General features: G+C 45.2%; 1 protein-coding gene across 10 annotated transcripts in view; it reads right to left on the bottom strand.

Annotated features, from left to right (window-relative positions):
- Positions 1–19,142, bottom strand: part of CTBP1 (C-terminal binding protein 1) — a 496,367-nt gene that overhangs the window by 14,441 nt on the left and 462,784 nt on the right. For all 10 annotated transcript variants that reach the window (XM_069744905.1, XM_069744907.1, XM_069744909.1 and 7 more), the window contains 3 exons: positions 8,642–8,772; positions 7,564–7,691; positions 6,755–6,872 (listed from right to left, as the gene is read on the bottom strand). In XM_069744905.1, the coding sequence (XP_069601006.1) occupies positions 6,755–6,872; positions 7,564–7,691; positions 8,642–8,772 (377 nt within the window). The remainder of the gene's footprint in view (positions 1–6,754; positions 6,873–7,563; positions 7,692–8,641; positions 8,773–19,142) is intronic.

Genomic DNA, 19,142 nt, shown 5'->3' with positions numbered 1-19,142 from the left:
CTTTTTGGAGAATGTCATCCAGGGTCTCTCCAAACAGAAAATTTCCTTCACACGGAATAGAACATAGCTTTAGCTTTGTCTGGAGATCCCCAGGCCAGCTTTTGAGCCATAAGGTTCTTCTGGCTGCGTTGGAGAGAGCAGCGGCCTTAGATGTTAACCGTACCACCGGAAAGAGGTTCCCTGTTCAGGGACAGGAAACCAACTGATGCGAGGGAGAGGTACCGCCCTTTTATCTGTAGGTTTCCTGTCCCTGAAGGGCGGATCCCCTCTCTCCGTAGTGCTGTCATGGGAGACAGAGAAAAAGCAGTTAACAGTCTATTCAGTAGGACTATCAGCTGTGTATCCACCAGACCTCTGCACAACACAACTGATGGTCCCAACATCATTTATAAGGCAAGAAATCCCACTTATTAAACCTGACAGGGCACAACTAGGAAATGAAACCTCTTGGCATTCTCTTGATGAGCTTCAAGACTGTGCAAAGCAGTCAAAGCAAAAGGTGGCTACTTTGAAGAACCTAGAATATAAGACATAATTTCAGTTGTTTCACACTTTTTTGTTAAGTATATAATTCCACACGTGTTAATTCATAGTTTTGATGCCTTCAGTATGAATGTACAATTTTCTTAGTCATGAAAATACAGAAAAATCTTTAAATGAGGAGGTGTTTTGTTGTGAATTCTGTGGTCACAAGTGGTATTGCAGTCTCTGGGCGTCCTCCCTCAGGTGTTTTGGTGAGCTCGTTGGCTGCCTTGCTATTTAGCTCCACCTGAGTCTGTCTTCCTTGCTCCTTGTCAATGTTCCAGTGTTGGATCTGAGCTACTGCATCTTTCCTTGGGCCTGCTGCTCTGCTAGATAAGTGCTTCTAGTTTGTTTTCTGTTTTTTCTGTCCAGCTTGTTATTCTCTTTTGCTGGAAGCTCTGAGAAGCAAAGGGGTGCACCGCCGTGCTGTTAGTTCGGCACGGTGGGTCTTTTTTGCCCCTTTGCGTGGTTTTCGTTTTAGGGTTTTTTGTAGACTGCATAGTTCTCTTTGCTATCCTCGCTCTGTCTAGAATATCGGGCCTCACTTTGCTGAATCTATTTCATTCCTACGTTTGTCTTTTCATCTTGCTAACAGTCATTATATGTGGGGGCTGCCTATTCCTTTGGGGTATTTCTCTGAGGTAAGTCAGGCTTGTATTTCTATCTTCAGGCTAGTCAGCTCCTCAGGCAGTGCCGAGTTGCATAGGTAGTGATAGGCGCAATCCACTGCTGCTTCCAGTTGTGTGAGGACAGTTCAGGTACTGCAGTCTACAGAGATTCCACGTCTCAGAGCTCGTCCTATTGTTTTGGGTTTTTGCCAGATCTCTGTATGTGCGCTGATTACTGCACGCTGTGTTGCCTGATTGCCAGCCATAACAGTACAAGGAGCCCATTCAATGATTTCCAATAGAGGGAAAAAAGAAATCCTGACATCATTTTTTTTTCTTAGCTCTGTCTTCAGTCTTTTTTTTCCCCTAGACATTAGAGTGCTTCAGGACACAGCTGTGGATATGGATATTCAGGCTCTGTGCTCCTCAATGGATAATCTCGTTGTAAATGTACAAAAGATTCAAGATACTATTGATCAGAAATCGATGCTAGAACCAAGAATTCCGATTCCTGATTTGTTTTTTGGTGACAGAACTAAGTTCCTGAGCTTCAGAAATAATTGTAAGCTATTTTTGGCCTTGAAACCTCATTCTTCTGGTAATCCTATTCAACAGGTTTTGATTATTATTTCTTTTTTGCGCGGCGACCCACAGGACTGGGCGTTTTCTCTTGCACCAGGAGATTCTGCATTGAGTAATATTGATGCATTTTTCCAGGCGCTGGGATTGCTTTACGATGAGCCTAATTCAGTGGATCAAGCTGAGAAAAATCTGCTGGCTTTATGCCAGGGTCAGGATGATGTAGAACTATATTGTCAGAAATTTAGAAAATGGTCAGTACTCACTCTGTGGAATGAATCTGCACTAGCGGCTTTGTTCAGAAAGGGTCTCTCTGAAGCTCTTAAGGATGTAATGGTGGGATTTCCTATGCCTGCTGGTTTGAATGAGTCTATGTCCTTGGCCATTCAGATCGGTCGTCGCTTGCGCGAGCGTAAATCTGTGCACCATCTGGCGGTATTGTCTGAGAGTAAGCCTGAGCCTATGCAGTGCAACAGGACTATGACTAAAGTAGAACGGCACAAACACAGACGTCTGAACAGACTGTGTTTCTATTGTGGTGATTCTACTCATGCTATTTCTAATTGTCCTAAACGCACTAGGCGGTTCGATAGCTCTGCCGTTATTGGTACTGTACAGTCCAAATTCCTTTTGTCCATTACCTTAATGTGCTCTTTGTCATCATATTCTGTCATGGCGTTTGTGGATTCAGGCGCTGCCCTGAATCTGATGGATTTGGATTATGCTAAACGTTGTGGATTTTTCTTGGAGCCTTTGCGGTGTCCTATTCCGTTGAGAGGAATTGATGCTACACCTCTGGCCAAGAATAAGCCTCAGTACTGGGCCCAGCTGACCATGTGCATGGCTCCTGCACATCAGGAAGTTATTCGCTTTTTGGTACTGCATAATTTGCATGATGTGGTCGTGTTGGGGTTGCCATGGCTACAAACCCATAATCCAGTATTGGATTGGAACTCTATGTCGGTAACCAGCTGGGGTTGTCAGGGAGTACATGGTGATGTTCCATTTTTGTCTATTTCGTCATCCATTCCTTCTGACATCCCAGAGTTCTTGTCGGACTTTCAGGATGTATTTGAAGAGTCCAAGTCTGATGCCCTTCCTCCGCATAGGAATTGTGATTGTGCTATCGATTTGATTCCTGGTAGTAAATTCCCTAAGGGTCGTTTATTTAATTTGTCCGTACCTGAACACACCGCTATGCGCAGTTATGTGAAGGAGTCCCTGGAGAAGGGACATATTCGCCCATCGTCGTCACCATTGGGAGCAGGGTTCTTTTTTGTAGCCAAGAAGGATGGTTCGCTAAGACCGTGTATTGATTACCGCCTTCTTAATAAGATCACTGTTAAGTTTCAGTATCCCTTGCCATTGATTTCTGACTTGTTTGCTCGGATTAAGGGGGCTAGTTGGTTTACTAAGATTGATCTTCGTGGTGCGTATAATCTGGTGAGAATCAGGCAGGGAGATGAATGGAAAACGGCATTTAATACGCCCGAGGGTCATTTTGAGTATCTGGTGATGCCGTTCGGACTTGCCAATGCTCCATCTGTTTTTCAGTCTTTTATGCATGACATTTTTCGTGAGTATCTGGATAAATTCTTGATTGTTTACTTGGATGACATTTTGATCTTCTCAGATGATTGGGAGTCTCATGTAAAGCAAGTCAGAATGGTTTTCCAGGTACTGCGTGCTAATTCCTTGTTTGTGAAGGGATCAAAGTGTCTCTTCGGTGTGCAGAAAGTTTCATTTTTGGGGTTCATCTTTTCCCCTTCTACTATCGAGATGGATCCGGTTAAGGTTCAGGCCATCCAGGATTGGACTCAGCCGACATCTCTAAAAAGTTTGCAGAAATTCCTGGGCTTTGCTAATTTTTATCGTCGCTTCATCTGTAATTTTTCTAGCATTGCCAGACCATTGACCGATTTGACCAAGAAGGGTGCTGATTTGGTTAATTGGTCTTCTGCTGCCGTGGAAGCTTTTCAGGAGTTGAAGCGTCGTTTTTGCTGTGCCCCTGTGTTGTGTCAACCTGATGTTTCTCTTCCGTTCCAGGTCGAGGTTGATGCTTCTGAGATTGGTGCAGGGGCGGTTTTGTCACAGAGAGGTTCTGGTTGCTCAGTGTTCAAACCATGTGCTTTCTTTTCCAGGAAATTTTCTGCTGCTGAGCGTAATTATGATGTGGGCAACCGAGAGTTGCTGGCCATGAAGTGGGCATTCGAGGAGTGGCGTCATTGGCTTGAGGGTGCTAAGCATCGCGTGGTGGTTTTGACTGATCATAAGAACCTTACTTATCTTGAGTCTGCCAAGCGCTTGAATCCTAGACAGGCCCGTTGGTCGTTATTTTTTGCTCGTTTTGATTTTGTGATTTCATACCTTCCGGGCTCTAAAAATGTGAAGGCGGATGCTCTGTCTAGGAGTTTTGTGCCCGACTCTCCGGGGTTATCTGAGCCGGCGAGTATCCTCAAGGAAGGAGTCATTGTGTCTGCCATCTCCCCTGATTTGCGGAGAGTGTTGCAGAAATTTCAGGCTAATAAACCTGATCGTTGTCCGGCCGAGAAACTGTTCGTCCCTGATAGGTGGACTAGTAAAGTTATCTCTGAACTTCATTGTTCGGTGCTGGCCGGTCATCCAGGAATCTTTGGTACCAGGGAGTTGGTTGCTAGATCCTTTTGGTGGCCGTCTCTGTCGCGGGATGTGCGTGCTTTTGTGCAGTCCTGTGGAATTTGTGCTAGGGCTAAGCCCTGCTGTTCACGTGCCAGTGGGTTGCTTTTGCCCTTGCCGGTCCCGAAGAGGCCTTGGACACATATTTCGATGGATTTCATTTCTGACCTTCCCGTTTCTCAAAAGATGTCTGTCATTTGGGTGGTCTGTGATCGCTTTTCTAAAATGGTCCATCTGGTGCCCTTGGTTAAATTGCCTTCCTCCTCTGATTTGGTGCCTTTGTTCTTCCAGCATGTGGTTCGTTTGCATGGCATTCCTGAGAATATTGTTTCTGACAGAGGTTCCCAGTTTGTCTCAAGGTTCTGGCGAGCCTTTTGTGGTAGGATGGGCATTGACCTATCTTTTTCCTCGGCCTTCCATCCTCAGACTGATGGCCAGACCGAACGAACCAATCAGACCTTGGAAACATATCTGAGATGTTTTGTTTCCGCTGACCAGGATGATTGGGTGTCATTTTTGCCGTTGGCTGAGTTCGCCCTTAATAATCGGGCCAGCTCGGCTACCTTGGTCTCTCCATTTTTCTGCAATTCTGGGTTCCATCCTCGTTTCTCTTCAGGACAGGTTGAGTCTTCGGACTGTCCTGGTGTGGATTATGTGGTGGACAGGTTGCAGCAGATCTGGACTCAGGTAGTGGACAATTTGACCTTGTCCCAGGAGAAGGCTCAGCTTTTCGCTAATCGCAGACGCCGTGTGGGACCCCGACTTCGTGTTGGGGATCTGGTTTGGTTATCTTCTCGTCATATACCTATGAAGGTTCCCTCTCCTAAATTTAAACCTCGTTTTATTGGTCCGTATAGGATTTCTGAGATTCTCAATCCGGTGTCTTTTCGTCTGACCCTCCCAGACTCCTTTTCCATACATAATGTATTCCATAGGTCGTTGTTGAGGAGATACGTGGCACCTATGGTTCCATCTGTGGAGCCTCCTGCCCCTGTTTTGGTGGAGGGGGAATTGGAGTATATTGTGGAGAAGATTTTGGATTCTCGTGTCTCTAGACGGAAACTCCAGTATCTGGTCAAATGGAAGGGTTATGCTCAGGAAGATAATTCCTGGGTTTTTGCCTCTGATGTCCATGCCCCAGATCTTGTTCGTGCCTTTCATGTGGCTCATCCTGGTCGGCCTGGGGGTTCTGGTGAGGGTTCGGTGACCCCTCCTCAAGGGGGGGGTACTGTTGTGAATTCTGTGGTCACAAGTGGTATTGCAGTCTCTGGGCGTCCTCCCTCAGGTGTTTTGGTGAGCTCGTTGGCTGCCTTGCTATTTAGCTCCACCTGAGTCTGTCTTCCTTGCTCCTTGTCAATGTTCCAGTGTTGGATCTGAGCTACTGCATCTTTCCTTGGGCCTGCTGCTCTGCTAGATAAGTGCTTCTAGTTTGTTTTCTGTTTTTTCTGTCCAGCTTGTTATTATCTTTTGCTGGAAGCTCTGAGAAGCAAAGGGGTGCACCGCCGTGCTGTTAGTTCGGCACGGTGGGTCTTTTTTGCCCCTTTGCGTGGTTTTCGTTTTAGGGTTTTTTGTAGACTGCATAGTTCTCTTTGCTATCCTCGCTCTGTCTAGAATATCGGGCCTCACTTTGCTGAATCTATTTCATTCCTACGTTTGTCTTTTCATCTTGCTAACAGTCATTATATGTGGGGGCTGCCTATTCCTTTGGGGTATTTCTCTGAGGTAAGTCAGGCTTGTATTTCTATCTTCAGGCTAGTCAGCTCCTCAGGCAGTGCCGAGTTGCATAGGTAGTGATAGGCGCAATCCACTGCTGCTTCCAGTTGTGTGAGGACAGTTCAGGTACTGCAGTCTACAGAGATTCCACGTCTCAGAGCTCGTCCTATTGTTTTGGGTTTTTGCCAGATCTCTGTATGTGCGCTGATTACTGCACGCTGTGTTGCCTGATTGCCAGCCATAACAGTGTTTTGTATGTGTGTATGTATGTGTGTGTGTGTGTGTGTGTGTGTGTGTGTGTGTGTGTGTGTGTGTGTGTGTGAGTGAGTGTGTGTGTGTGTGTGTGTGTGTGTGTGTGTGTGTGTGTGTGTGTGTTTTTCAGGGAAAGCAGTAACTCAAGTTGCTGGTGGAGCGGATCTTGGTTTGCAGAGACCCATCAGGGCGTGCCTGGGAGATTTAGCCTGGGAGAGGCATCATGTTAGGTCAGGGTCCAAACCATGGGGAACGCCTCGATGGCTGCTGAGCACACCTGAACCGGCCAATGTATATGCCATGCATGTTTTCTTAACCAATTTTCTCCAGCAGTAATGCACTACCCCGGCACGACCTATAAACCAGAATCTAAGTCACCGTGACACTGCCCGTATCGCCCCGGTCCGGCAGAGCGCGCCATTTACCTGTACGCAGCTCCGTTCAGTTCTGGATGAACCACCCCTGGATCCATACTGGCCCAATGTGTTGCTGCAGTTAGGTGATCCTTATTAACGCAGTTTTTCAGGCTGTCGGGAATACGACCTGCAGGGAAGAGGGGAAAAAAAAAATATACCACAAAAAAAAACAAAACAAAACAAAAAACATAGGTATTAAAAACAACGTAGAGTTTGTATAATGCAGCCCGGTTTCATTTATGGTCTCAAAACTAACGACTTGATGAAATCTACCGCAGTCTGACCCATGTGGATAATCATTTGTTACAGTGGCCCAATATAAATCAAGACAGTTTTCAATTTTTATTTTTTTTTATTTATTTTTTTAACAGACTTTTTTTTTTTTATACATGAACTGTATTGTGCTGAGGGGGTCCTATTAGTGCCCCCCACAGTATAGCAAAATTATTTTGTCCGTCACTAGGGGGAGCTCACTGCAAATGGATTAATGAAGTTCAATGACTGCCAACAGTCGCCACTAGGGGGAGCTCATTGCAAACAGGATTCATCAAAGGAACTGTATGGTGATCACAGGGTCAGTTCTGCTTGTTTACCATTTCCCTTTAAAGTAATTACAGACCAGTATTTTAAATAGGCTTAAAATTATTGGTGCATTGCTTCTACTCCAAAATTACCTTTAATGACCCTTGCACCATCTGAAAAATTAGATCTCAACCAGTGTTACTAGCCATCAACCAGTGTTACCCCCAGACAGTATGAATAATGGAAGACGGGGCAAAGTCTCACTTGTCCTAGTTATCTAGGGTGGGTAACCTTACCTGTAATGGCTCGGCGGATCTCCCGGGCCGCCTCCTCCCTCATCTCTATGGACGCCTGCTCACTATACCAGGCTGCATGTGGCGTGCAGATGAGGTTGGGGGCATCTTTCAATGGACCTTGAGAAAAGCTGAAAGAAAAAAAAAAAAAAAAAACTTGTGAATTTAACATTCAGATTTGCCAGAATAGTCGGCCATTAAAGCCTCCAATGTATGGATTTCATTTTTGTGTATTACATTGCATTGTGTGTGTGCATTATATCGTACATCCAATTTTCAGAGTTGTAATTAACCTTGCGGGTATACGTAGTGGAATATGACCCAGGTATATTTACATATCTGGCGGTTACTCTTTGTATTATTTTTTACCTTCGTTTTGTGTCTCTTAGCCTCCCCTTGTTTTCATTATTTCCTTATTTTACATTTTTTATTTTTTTCTGTAGTGGTGTTGTATATACATTTTGATTTTTTATTACTTTTGCCTCATTGGCTCCTTTCCTGGGAAATAATCACTGCTTAGCCCACAATTCTCCATACACCGTTCCGGACACTCCGGATATAAGAAATTAAAAAAATTAAAAAACACTGACCGTCACATCCAAGCATAGACTAAGTGTGAACAGGTGCTGAACCTACACTCACCAACTAGCCCTCCCCGGAGATATAGATTTTAGTCCAAGAGGATTCATGTTCCCATACAGATAAGTGAGGATTGGAATGGTTAGGTCCTGGTATACGAGAAATGCCTTATCGTGGCTACCAGGTACACATGAATTGGCCAATTTATGCGCCAAAATCTAAATTTTTCATATTTCTAGTGCAGTAATGCAATTCAATTTTAATTTTTCATGTTTGAAAGTTTTGACGCTACAGTGTGCTGCCTTTTTTTTAACTCCTGATACAAGGACCTACACAGAGCGATCATGGGGCCACAGGTCCTGAACCGCCACCGTACAGTGGACCTGCCGACTGTGCCATTCTAGTTGCCGGAACATTCAGAAACATGGACTTGGACAATGATGCCTGAACATTCTTAAAACCAGACCACTCAAGGACAAACGGAGGTAAAAACACGCAATACCTGAAAGGTTCAGATTCATGGACGTCTAATGCGGCTCCTCGTATCCTTCCCTCCTTCAATGCTTGTGCTAGCGCTTTCTCGTCCACCAAGCCGCCTCGGGCTGTGTTTACCAGGAACGCTCCTTGCCTCATCTGTAGAGAAGATCCAAAGACCATCAAACCAGAACCTTACAAGTTTAGATGTTAGGATCTCCCCCATTTTATGGCATAGTTAGAAGCAGGGCTGACCTTTGAGCAGTGTGACTACATTTTCAGGCATGGCTACTTACGTGCTGTACGGTATATTAGATCTGCGGTGTATAGCGGCGGTATGAAAAAGTCCCGCTACACTGCTCCTCCCAGGGCTACGATGAGAGTGTTACAGGCACCACAAATGGGGAAAGAGGCACCAGATTAGACCCATCTGCTCCCTTTCCATCTGCAGAAGTAGATACTTCTAAATCTCATGACAAATCCGTAACCAGATTCAGGAGTTCTCAATGTGAACAAGGTCTTAACTAGGACAATCGGCTGATCAGCGATGAGTATGAAGCAGGACTACAGGCTGACGCGGCCACTGAAGAAGTGCTGGTAAGAATACAGCCCCAAAATGCAAAGCGTGCTATGTCCTGTGACCACTAGAGGGAGTGATCGGCCACCAGAAAAGAAAAAAAAAAAAATGATGTTATCGGAAGTGGGCTAAAAATAAGTGAGGTCATAAAATATCCTATTGTGTATAGCTTTAGGGCCAGACGGGGCCGTTGTAACAGTGGGTCACATCAATTAGTGACTGTAGGACAATATCTTTGTGGGTCATGAGGGGGAAGTGTGTTATGTTTGCTAATGACAGGTGTTATGAAGGCAATCCAGAAACACAGTGTGCTTAGCGATCAGAGCGCACACAGTGATCTGACAAATACCCAAAAATACAAGAACGAGCTCTGAGACGTGGAAACTCTGTAGACTGCACACCTGATCCTATCCTAAACACAACTAAAAGCGGCTGTGGATTGCGCCTAACAACTACCTAGGCAACTCGGCACAGCCTAAGAAACTAGCTAGCCTGAAGATAGAAAAATAGGCCTGACTTGCCCCAGAGAAATTCCCCAAAGGAAAAGGCAGCCCCCCACATATAATGACTGTGAGTAAGATGAAAAGACAAAACGTAGGGATGAAATAGATTCAGCAAAGTGGGGCCCGATATTCTAGGACAGAGCGAGGACAGTAAAGCGAACTTTGCAGTCTACAAAAAACCCTAAAGCAAAACCACGCAAAGGGGGCAAAAAAAACCCACCGTGCCGAACTAACGGCACGGCGGTACACCCTTTGCGTCTCAGAGCTTCCAGCAAAACCAAAGACAAGCTGGACAGAAAAAAAGCAACAAAAAAGCAAAAAGCACTTAGCTATACAGAGCAGCAGGTCACAGGAACAATCAGGAGAAGCTCAGATCCAACACTGAAACATTGACAAGGAGCAAGGATAGCAGCATCAGGCGGAGTTAAGTAATGAAGCAGTTAACGAGCTCACCAGAACACCTGAGGGAGGAAGCTCAGAAGCTGCAGTACCACTTGTGACCACAGGAGTGAATTCAGCCACAGAATTCACAACAGTACCCCCCCCTTGAGGAGGGGTCACCGAACCCTCACCAGAGCCCCCAGGCCGACCAGGATGAGCCGCATGAAAGGCACGAACAAGATCGGAAGCATGAACATCAGAGGCAAAAACCCAGGAATTATCTTCCTGAGCATAACCCTTCCATTTAACCAGATACTGGAGTTTCCGTCTAGAAACACGAGAATCCAAAATCTTCTCCACAATATACTCCAATTCCCCCTCCACCAAAACCGGGGCAGGAGGCTCAACAGATGGAACCATAGGTGCCACGTATCTCCGCAACAACGACCTATGGAATACATTATGTATGGAAAAGGAGTCTGGGAGGGTCAAACGAAAAGACACAGGATTGAGAACCTCAGAAATCCTATACGGACCAATAAAACGAGGTTTAAATTTAGGAGAGGAAACCTTCATAGGAATATGACGAGAAGATAACCAAATCAGATCCCCAACACGAAGTTGGGGACCCACACGGCGTCTGCGATTAGCGAAAAGTTGAGCTTTCTCCTGGGACAAGATCAAATTGTCCACTACCTGAGTCCAGATCTGCTGCAACCTATCCACCACAGAACCCACACCAGGACAGTCCGAAGACTCAACCTGTCCTGAAGAGAAACGAGGATGGAACCCAGAATTGCAAAAAAATGGAGAAACCAAGGTAGCCGAGCTGGCCCGATTATTAAGGGCGAACTCAGCCAACGGCAAAAAGAACACCCAATCATCCTGGTCTGCAGAAACAAAACATCTCAGATATGTTTCCAAGGTCTGATTGGTTCGTTCGGTCTGGCCATTAGTCTGAGGATGGACAGCCGAGGAAAAAGATAGGTCAATGCCCATCCTACCACAAAAGGCTCGCCAAAACCTTGAAACAAACTGGGAACCTCTGTCAGAAACAATATTCTCAGGAATGCCATGCAACCGAACCACATGCTGAAAGAACAAAGGTACCAAATCAGAGGAGGAAGGCAATTTAGCCAAGGGCACCAGATGGACCATTTTAGAAAAGCGATCACAGACCACCCAAATGACTGACATCTTTTGAGAAACGGGAAGGTCAGAAATGAAATCCATCGAAATATGTGTCCAAGGCCTCTTTGGGACCGGCAAGGGCAAAAGCAACCCACTGGCACGAGAACAGCAGGGCTTAGCCCTAGCACAAATCCCACAGGACTGCACAAAAGTACGTACATCCCATGACAGAGATGGCCACCAGAAGGATCTAGCCACTAACTCTCTGGTACCAAAGATTCCAGGATGACCAGCCAACACCGAACAATGAAGTTCAGAGATAAGTTTATTAGTCCACCTATCAGGGACGAACAGTTTCTCTGCTGGACAACGATCAGGTTTATTCGCCTGAAATTTTTGCAGCACCCGCCGCAAATCAGGGGAGATGGCAGACACAATGACTCCTTCCTTGAGGATACCCGCTGGCTCAGATAAACCCGGAGAGTCGGGCACAAAACTCCTAGACAGAGCATCCGCCTTCACATTTTTAGAGCCCGGAAGGTACGAAATCACAAAGTCGAAGCGGGCAAAAAATAACGACCAACGAGCCTGTCTAGGATTCAAGCGCTTGGCAGACTCGAGATAAGTCAAGTTCTTATGATCAGTCAATACCACCATGCGATGCTTAGCTCCTTCAAGCCAATGACGCCACTCCTCGAATGCCCACTTCATGGCCAGCAACTCTCGATTGCCCACATCATAATTACGCTCAGCAGGCGAAAACTTCCTGGAAAAGAAAGCACATGGTTTCATCACTGAGCAATCAGAACCTCTCTGTGACAAAACCGCCCCTGCTCCAATCTCAGAAGCATCAACCTCGACCTGGAACGGAAGAGAAACATCTGGCTGACAACACAGGGGCAGAACAAAAACGACGCTTCAACTCCTGAAAAGCTTCCACAGCAGCAGAAGACCAATTAACCAAATCAGCACCCTTCTTGGTCAAATCGGTCAATGGTTTGGCAATGCTAGAAAAATTACAGATGAAGCGACGATAAAAATTAGCAAAGCCCAGGAACTTTTGCAGACTTTTCAGAGATGTCGGCTGAATCCAATCCTGGATGGCTTGGACCTTAACTGGATCCATCTCGATAGTAGAAGGGGTAAAGATGAACCCCAAAAATGAAACTTTCTGCACACCGAAGAGACACTTTGATCCCTTCACAAACAAAGTTAGCACGCAGGACCTGAAAAACCATTCTGACCTGCTTCACATGAGACTCCCAATCATCTGAGAAGATCAAAATGTCATCCAAGTAAACAATCAGGAATTTATCCAGATACTCACGGAAGATGTCATGCATAAAAGACTGAAACACAGATGGAGCATTGGCAAGTCCGAACGGCATCACTAGATACTCAAAATGACCCTCGGGCGTATTGAATGCAGTTTTCCATTCATCTCCTTGCCTGATTCTCACCAGATTATACGCACCACGAAGATCTATCTTAGTGAACCAACTAGCCCCCTTAATCCGAGCAAACAAGTCAGATAACAATGGCAAGGGATACTGAAATTTAACAGTGATCTTATTAAGAAGGCGGTAATCAATACACGGTCTCAGCGAACCATCCTTCTTGGCTACAAAGAAGAACCCTGCTCCCAGTGGTGATGACGATGGGCGAATATGTCCCTTCTCCAGGGATTCCTTCACATAACTGCGCATAGCGGCGTGTTCGGGCACGGATAAATTAAATAATCGACCTTTAGGGAATTTACTACCAGGAATCAAATTGATAGCACAATCACAATCCCTATGCGGAGGTAGGGCATCGGACTTGGGCTCTTCAAATACATCCTGAAAGTCAGACAAGAACTCTGGGACCTCAGAAGGGGTGGATGACGAAATCGACAAAAATGGAACATCACCATGTACCCCCTGACAACCCCAGCTGGATACCGACATGGAATTCCAATCCAATACTGGATTATGGGTTTGTAGCCATGGCAACCCCAACACGACCACATCATGCAGATTATGCAACACCAGAAAGCGAATAACTTCCTGATGTGCAGGAGCCATGCACATGGTCAGCTGGGCCCAGTATTGAGGTTTATTCTTGGCCAAAGGTGTAGCATCAATTCCTCTCAATGGAATAGGACACCGCAAAGGCTCCAAGAAAAACCCACAACGTTTAGCATAATCCAAATCCATCAGATTCAGGGCAGCGCCCGAATCCACAAACGCCATGACAGAAAACGACGACCAAGAGCATATCAAGGTAATGGACAGAAGGAATTTGGACTGTACAGTACCAATGACGGCAGACCTAGCGGACCGCTTAGTGCGCTTAGGACAATCAGAAATAGCATGAGTGGAATCACCACAGTAGAAACACAGACCATTCAGACGTCTGTATTCCTGCCGTTCAACTCTAGTCATAGTCCTATCGCACTGCATAGGCTCAGGTTTAACCTCAGGCAGTACCGCCAAATGGTGCACAGATTTACGCTCGCGCAAGCGTCGAGCGATCTGAATGGCCAAAGACAAAGACTCATTCAAACCAGCAGGCATAGGAAATCCCACCATGACATCCTTAAGAGCCTCAGAGAGACCCTTTCTGAACAAAGCTGCCAGCGCAGATTCATTCCACTGAGTGAGTACTGACCATTTCCTAAATTTCTGACAATATACTTCTATATCATCCTGACCCTGGCACAAAGCCAGCAAATTTTTCTCAGCCTGATCCACTGAATTAGGCTCATCGTACAGCAATCCGAGCGCCAGGAAAAACGCATCGACACTACTCAATGCAGGATCTCCTGGCGCAAGAGAAAATGCCCAGTCTTGAGGGTCGCCGCGCAAAAAAGAAATAATAATCAAAACCTGTTGAATAGGATTACCAGAAGAATGAGGTTTCAAGGCCAGAAATAGCTTACAATTATTTTTGAAACTTAGAAACTTAGTTCTATCTCCAAAAAACAAATCAGGAATAGGAATTCTTGGTTCTAACATAGATTTCTCATCAATAGTATCTTGAATTTTTTGTACATTTATAACGAGATTATCCATTGAAGAGCACAGACCCTGAATATCCATGTCCACACCTGTGTCCAGAATCACCCAAATGTCTAGGGGAAAAAAAAAAAGTGAACACAGCAGAAAAAAAAAAAAAAAACGATGTCAGAACTTTTTCTTTCCCTCTATTGAGAATCATTAGTGGGGCTCCTTGTACTGTTATGTTTGCTAATGACAGGTGTTATGAAGGCAATCCAGAAACACAGTGTGCTTAGCAATCAGAGCGCACACAGTGATCTGACAAATACCCAAAAATACAAGAACGAGCTCTGAGACGTGGAAACTCTGTAGACTGCACACCTGATCCTATCCTAAACACAACTAAAAGCGGCTGTGGATTGCGCCTAACAACTACCTAGGCAACTCGGCACAGCCTAAGAAACTAGCTAGCCTGAAGATAGAAAAATAGGCCTGACTTGCCCCAGAGAAATTCCCCAAAGGAAAAGGCAGCCCCCCACATATAATGACTGAGTAAGATGAAAAGACAAAACGTAGGGATGAAATAGATTCAGCAAAGTGGGGCCCGATATTCTAGGACAGAGCGAGGACAGTAAAGCGAACTTTGCAGTCTACAAAAAACCCTAAAGCAAAACCACGCAAAGGGGGCAAAAAAACCCCACCGTGCCGAACTAACGGCACGGCGGTACACCCTTTGCGTCTCAGAGCTTCCAGCAAAACCAAAGACAAGCTGGACAGAAAAAAAGCAACAAAAAAGCAAAAAGCACTTAGCTATACAGAGCAGCAGGTCACAGGAACAATCAGGAGAAGCTCAGATCCAACACTGAAACATTGACAAGGAGCAAGGATAGCAGCATCAGGCGGAGTTAAGTAATGAAGCAGTTAACGAGCTCACCAGAACACCTGAGGGAGGAAGCTCAGAAGCTGCAGTACCACTTGTGACCACAGGAGTGAATTCAGCCACAGAATTCACAACAGAAGTGCCTTTCCCAGGGATAAAGCTTCCTCGGATCAATCTTTATCTAGTAATCTTAGACTTTTCGTAGCCAGTGGTCAGTTAATATTGGTTTTGCATTGATCTGATATTTATGGGAGATTTATTCACAGCATAGGGACGCATAACAGTTACTTGAATCACTAAGGCCATTCTAACCCAACTTAACAGTCCGATGGGCTATTCTATCCACACCATGCTTTATCCCAATATAAAAAAAATCATAATTAAGAAACATGACAAAATCCACCGCATAGAACATCCAGGGACAAATTAAAATGCTGCAAGCTGGGTGGGAGGGGGGGGGGGGGGGATCTATTGGAGTTGTCAGGGACCCAGTACATTCCAGAACCAGCTCCCATGTAATCTTATCATGGGGAGGTATGTGGGTGCAGCCTTGAGCTAATAGTTAAAGTTTGGGTCTCGGTTTTGTGTGCTCTCACAGAGAACTCTTCCAGAGATAAGGATTTTCTCAATCGGAGTGCTTCCCTTCATACTGCAGAGCCATACACTGCCCACTTTTCTGGATTACATATATACATTTTAATAGCACTGCTCCTCTTGCTCTGTAAACCGCACCCCTGAAGCCGAATGCCAGCTGTAACGGGTGTCTAATTGGCCTGTATTAACAGTTATCGGTGGCAGCTACTAGCTCCTTTATTGTTGAGTTAGCAGTGACCATAAGGTGTAAAAAAATAAAAAATAAAATAAAAACATGCGCCACGACTTAGAATCGGCGGTGTACATACACCATAGGCTCACTGAGCTCCCCAATACCCGGCGTAGTGGTGGAAGCAGCCGCGGCCTCATCACTCAGTCAATTGTCCACACGAATGGAGGCAGTGGATTTGCTTTCTGACAAACTGGTGGCAGAGGTGAGATCTGTGATCTTTCTGATGTCATCTTTGACCAAGTGGTAACCGCGGTGGGATCTGCGTAAGCCCTCCAACTGTTATCCTTGACAGTGCGGTATAACCAAGGTTGTACAGGGGGCATTCGTGCCTGCTGGAAACTTATTCAGCGGTGTACAATCCCTGTAACAGTAACTTGCCAAATCTCATCAGTGTGAGCTATACACACAGTTCACATTGGGCTCCGCGTGTTTGCTCAAGAAGTCGACACTTTACCTCAAGTATACAGTTTACACGCCGATTAGGGAGCTGTGGCTGAGAATAGTTGAGGCTCATCCGGCCTAAGTGGCTACTAGACACGTGACTGCAAGTATCTGAGTTGCAAACCCAAAGTTATACGACGGCTAGAACTGGCCAGTGGGGCCCAATCCTAATGGAGGGTATAGTACACAGTTAGGCAGTTTAAAAGACCAAGATGGTGGTTTTCAGTGAGTCCATGGTGGCTTTAAGTAGCCATAACATTGCGCAATGTAACAGACTATGGTGGCCTACTATTCAGCTACATGCAAACATCACAATCATTCACAAACTGGTCTACGTTTCTAAATAAAAGGGAGCTTGTTAAATGAATTTTGAGATGATGCCCTTGTCTGTACATAGTGAAAAATGTATCATGCCAGCTACTTCTCATAGGTGGAATGGCGAGAAGATTCTTACATGGAGGGACCCACCAGAGGATTCTCCTGTTGTGTTGTCGGCTAGTCCAAACCTCAAAATATACACACACACACACACATCAAGCAAGCTGATAAATATACTTTAACTCAGAATCTTATGTTCCAATATTGCTTTGGCAGTAACGTTAATTTTCTGGACTGATACTCGTTAACATTCTGGAGGAACTCAAGCCTTAAGTTCATTGGCTAGATACACAAAGGGTGAGGTTTGACCGAAGTCCTGCAAACTTAATCTGTAGATTATGGAAGGGTCAAAGGAGATCTTAGACGAGGAGAGGTCGAGATCTTAGACGAGGAGAGGTCGAGATCTTAGACGAGGAGAGGTCGAGATCTTAGACGAGGAGAGGTCGAGATCTTAGACGAGGAGAGGTCGAGATCTTAGCCGAGGAGAGGTCGAGATCTTAGCCGAGGAGAGGTCGAGATCTTAGCCGAGGAGAGGTTGAGATCTTAGCCGAGGAGAGGTTGAGATCTTAGCCGAGGAGAGGTTGAGATCTTAGCCGAGGAGAGGTTGAGATCTTAGCCGAGGAGAGGTTGAGATCTCAGACGAGGAGAGTTTGAGATCTTAAGACAGGCATATTTTATGTTCACCCACCCACCCAGGCCTGGAGTACACAGCACTACTCCTTCAATTATTTACTGACTTGCATTAGATGTCTTTACTTTGGGCCTTTGATTTGTGGTTCTGTCAGCTCTAATGGATATAAACGGATGTAGTGGAGACGTTCCTGGCTCCTTATACAGGCTAATGGCTTTTACACTTCATATTTTGCCCCATAATGTTTGCATTACTAAAGTCACTACAGCTTAAGCGTTATTATTAAACGCCCAGAGCTGCAATCAGAAATCTGCCAGCTCTGCAGTTCGCGCAGATCCCATAATACGTCACCTGTTATTTTGGAGAGGTGCATTTTTTATTTATTTATTTTTTTTAATTTGCTGTTCCTCTCATCTCACTGCTAGTTCAAGGGATGATCTACAGGCTGAGAGTTAATCAGTGTCATCTGAAAATTATGGCACCTATGAAGTCAGGTGTTGTAGTTTAAAATATTTTTAAAAAAGCCATAAAACAAAAAATTGCACATCAAGAAAGAAATTTAGATTTTGACAGGCCATTAAAACAAATTTTTTATTTATTTATTTATTTATTTATTTTTAAATCGGGACTATCTGGCAACAGCGTTGGGACTTAAAAATGACACCCAAAATGGGTAGTCCTGGTCATGTTGGGGGCATTCCAGAAGAGTTATGGGTGCGGGGCTTAAATAGCCCCAAATATATCCTAAAAAATACCTAAAGGATATTAGACAAATGCCATATAACACCTGACAGTAATCCATAGGACGATCAGACCCCTTTGCCTGGTATCTGTGCCGTGACAATCTGAAGAAGACCCACATGGATGTAAAAGATGGTGTTGGCCCAAATCGCTTTTGGCTATAATATACAGATATAGATATATAAATATAAAGATATATACCGGTAGATATATACATATACACACATACATATATACACATACACATTTATTTCCGTATTGTAGGCGTTTGTTGAATCAATAAACGTTCCTCCCGTGATGTTGACTGCCGGGGCGTCTCGGTACAGACGTTTCATTGGCGGTATACACAAAGTAATATTTATTCCTAGCAGCAGTGATATAAATATTTGCCCACACGTCAGGCAGGCGAGGGTGTGACTCCAGCCTTTAAATTATTCCTATTTTCCCTTTAACCCCAGAGTTGTAGTGATGTAGAGACGATCCCATCCTGATGGACTACCGGTGGAGATGTGGTTGGTTCCCCGGCTGAACACTTCACTTCCTCCACTTAGTCTTCCCAGAAAAATAAAAATTTTAAACAAAACCTTGTGAAATCTCAGCTGGAGCGTAGACCCAATCCTTGGGCACAACAAACTGAAAGCCCTTGGGCACCTGGTGTCTTCCCATTTGATGCTTAAACTGGTTTCCATGGGTGGTGGGTGAACCAGGGACAATCGCAGTGTTATGTCTCGAGTCCCCCACAATACTGTTTAGGGGGAATCTGGCACCACCGAATGGGTCATGTCATTTGGCTTCCAATGTGGCAATCCAATGCAGCGGTTTGGTTCCTCCATGGCATTAAAGTGGTGGAATATGACTTCCTAATGGCTGTGGGTCGCCCAATCTGGTTTTCCCTTTGGCAAAGAGTTGTGCATTTTGGTCCCATTCCACCCCAAGGCGATGGGGTGCAGCTGCTGTCACCACCACCAATTGTTCTCCGTTCTCACAACGAGGGGCGGTAATTTGGGCCACTCGACCATTGCCTCATTTTGGATGCCCCCTAGCCCTTCAAATTTGGTCCTC

Source organism: Ranitomeya imitator, chromosome 1, assembly GCF_032444005.1.
Source record: "Ranitomeya imitator isolate aRanImi1 chromosome 1, aRanImi1.pri, whole genome shotgun sequence".
Taxonomy (NCBI): domain Eukaryota; kingdom Metazoa; phylum Chordata; class Amphibia; order Anura; family Dendrobatidae; genus Ranitomeya; species Ranitomeya imitator.
Note: the sequence above shows the minus strand (reverse complement) of the source record. Positions and strands in the feature narration are given on the sequence as shown.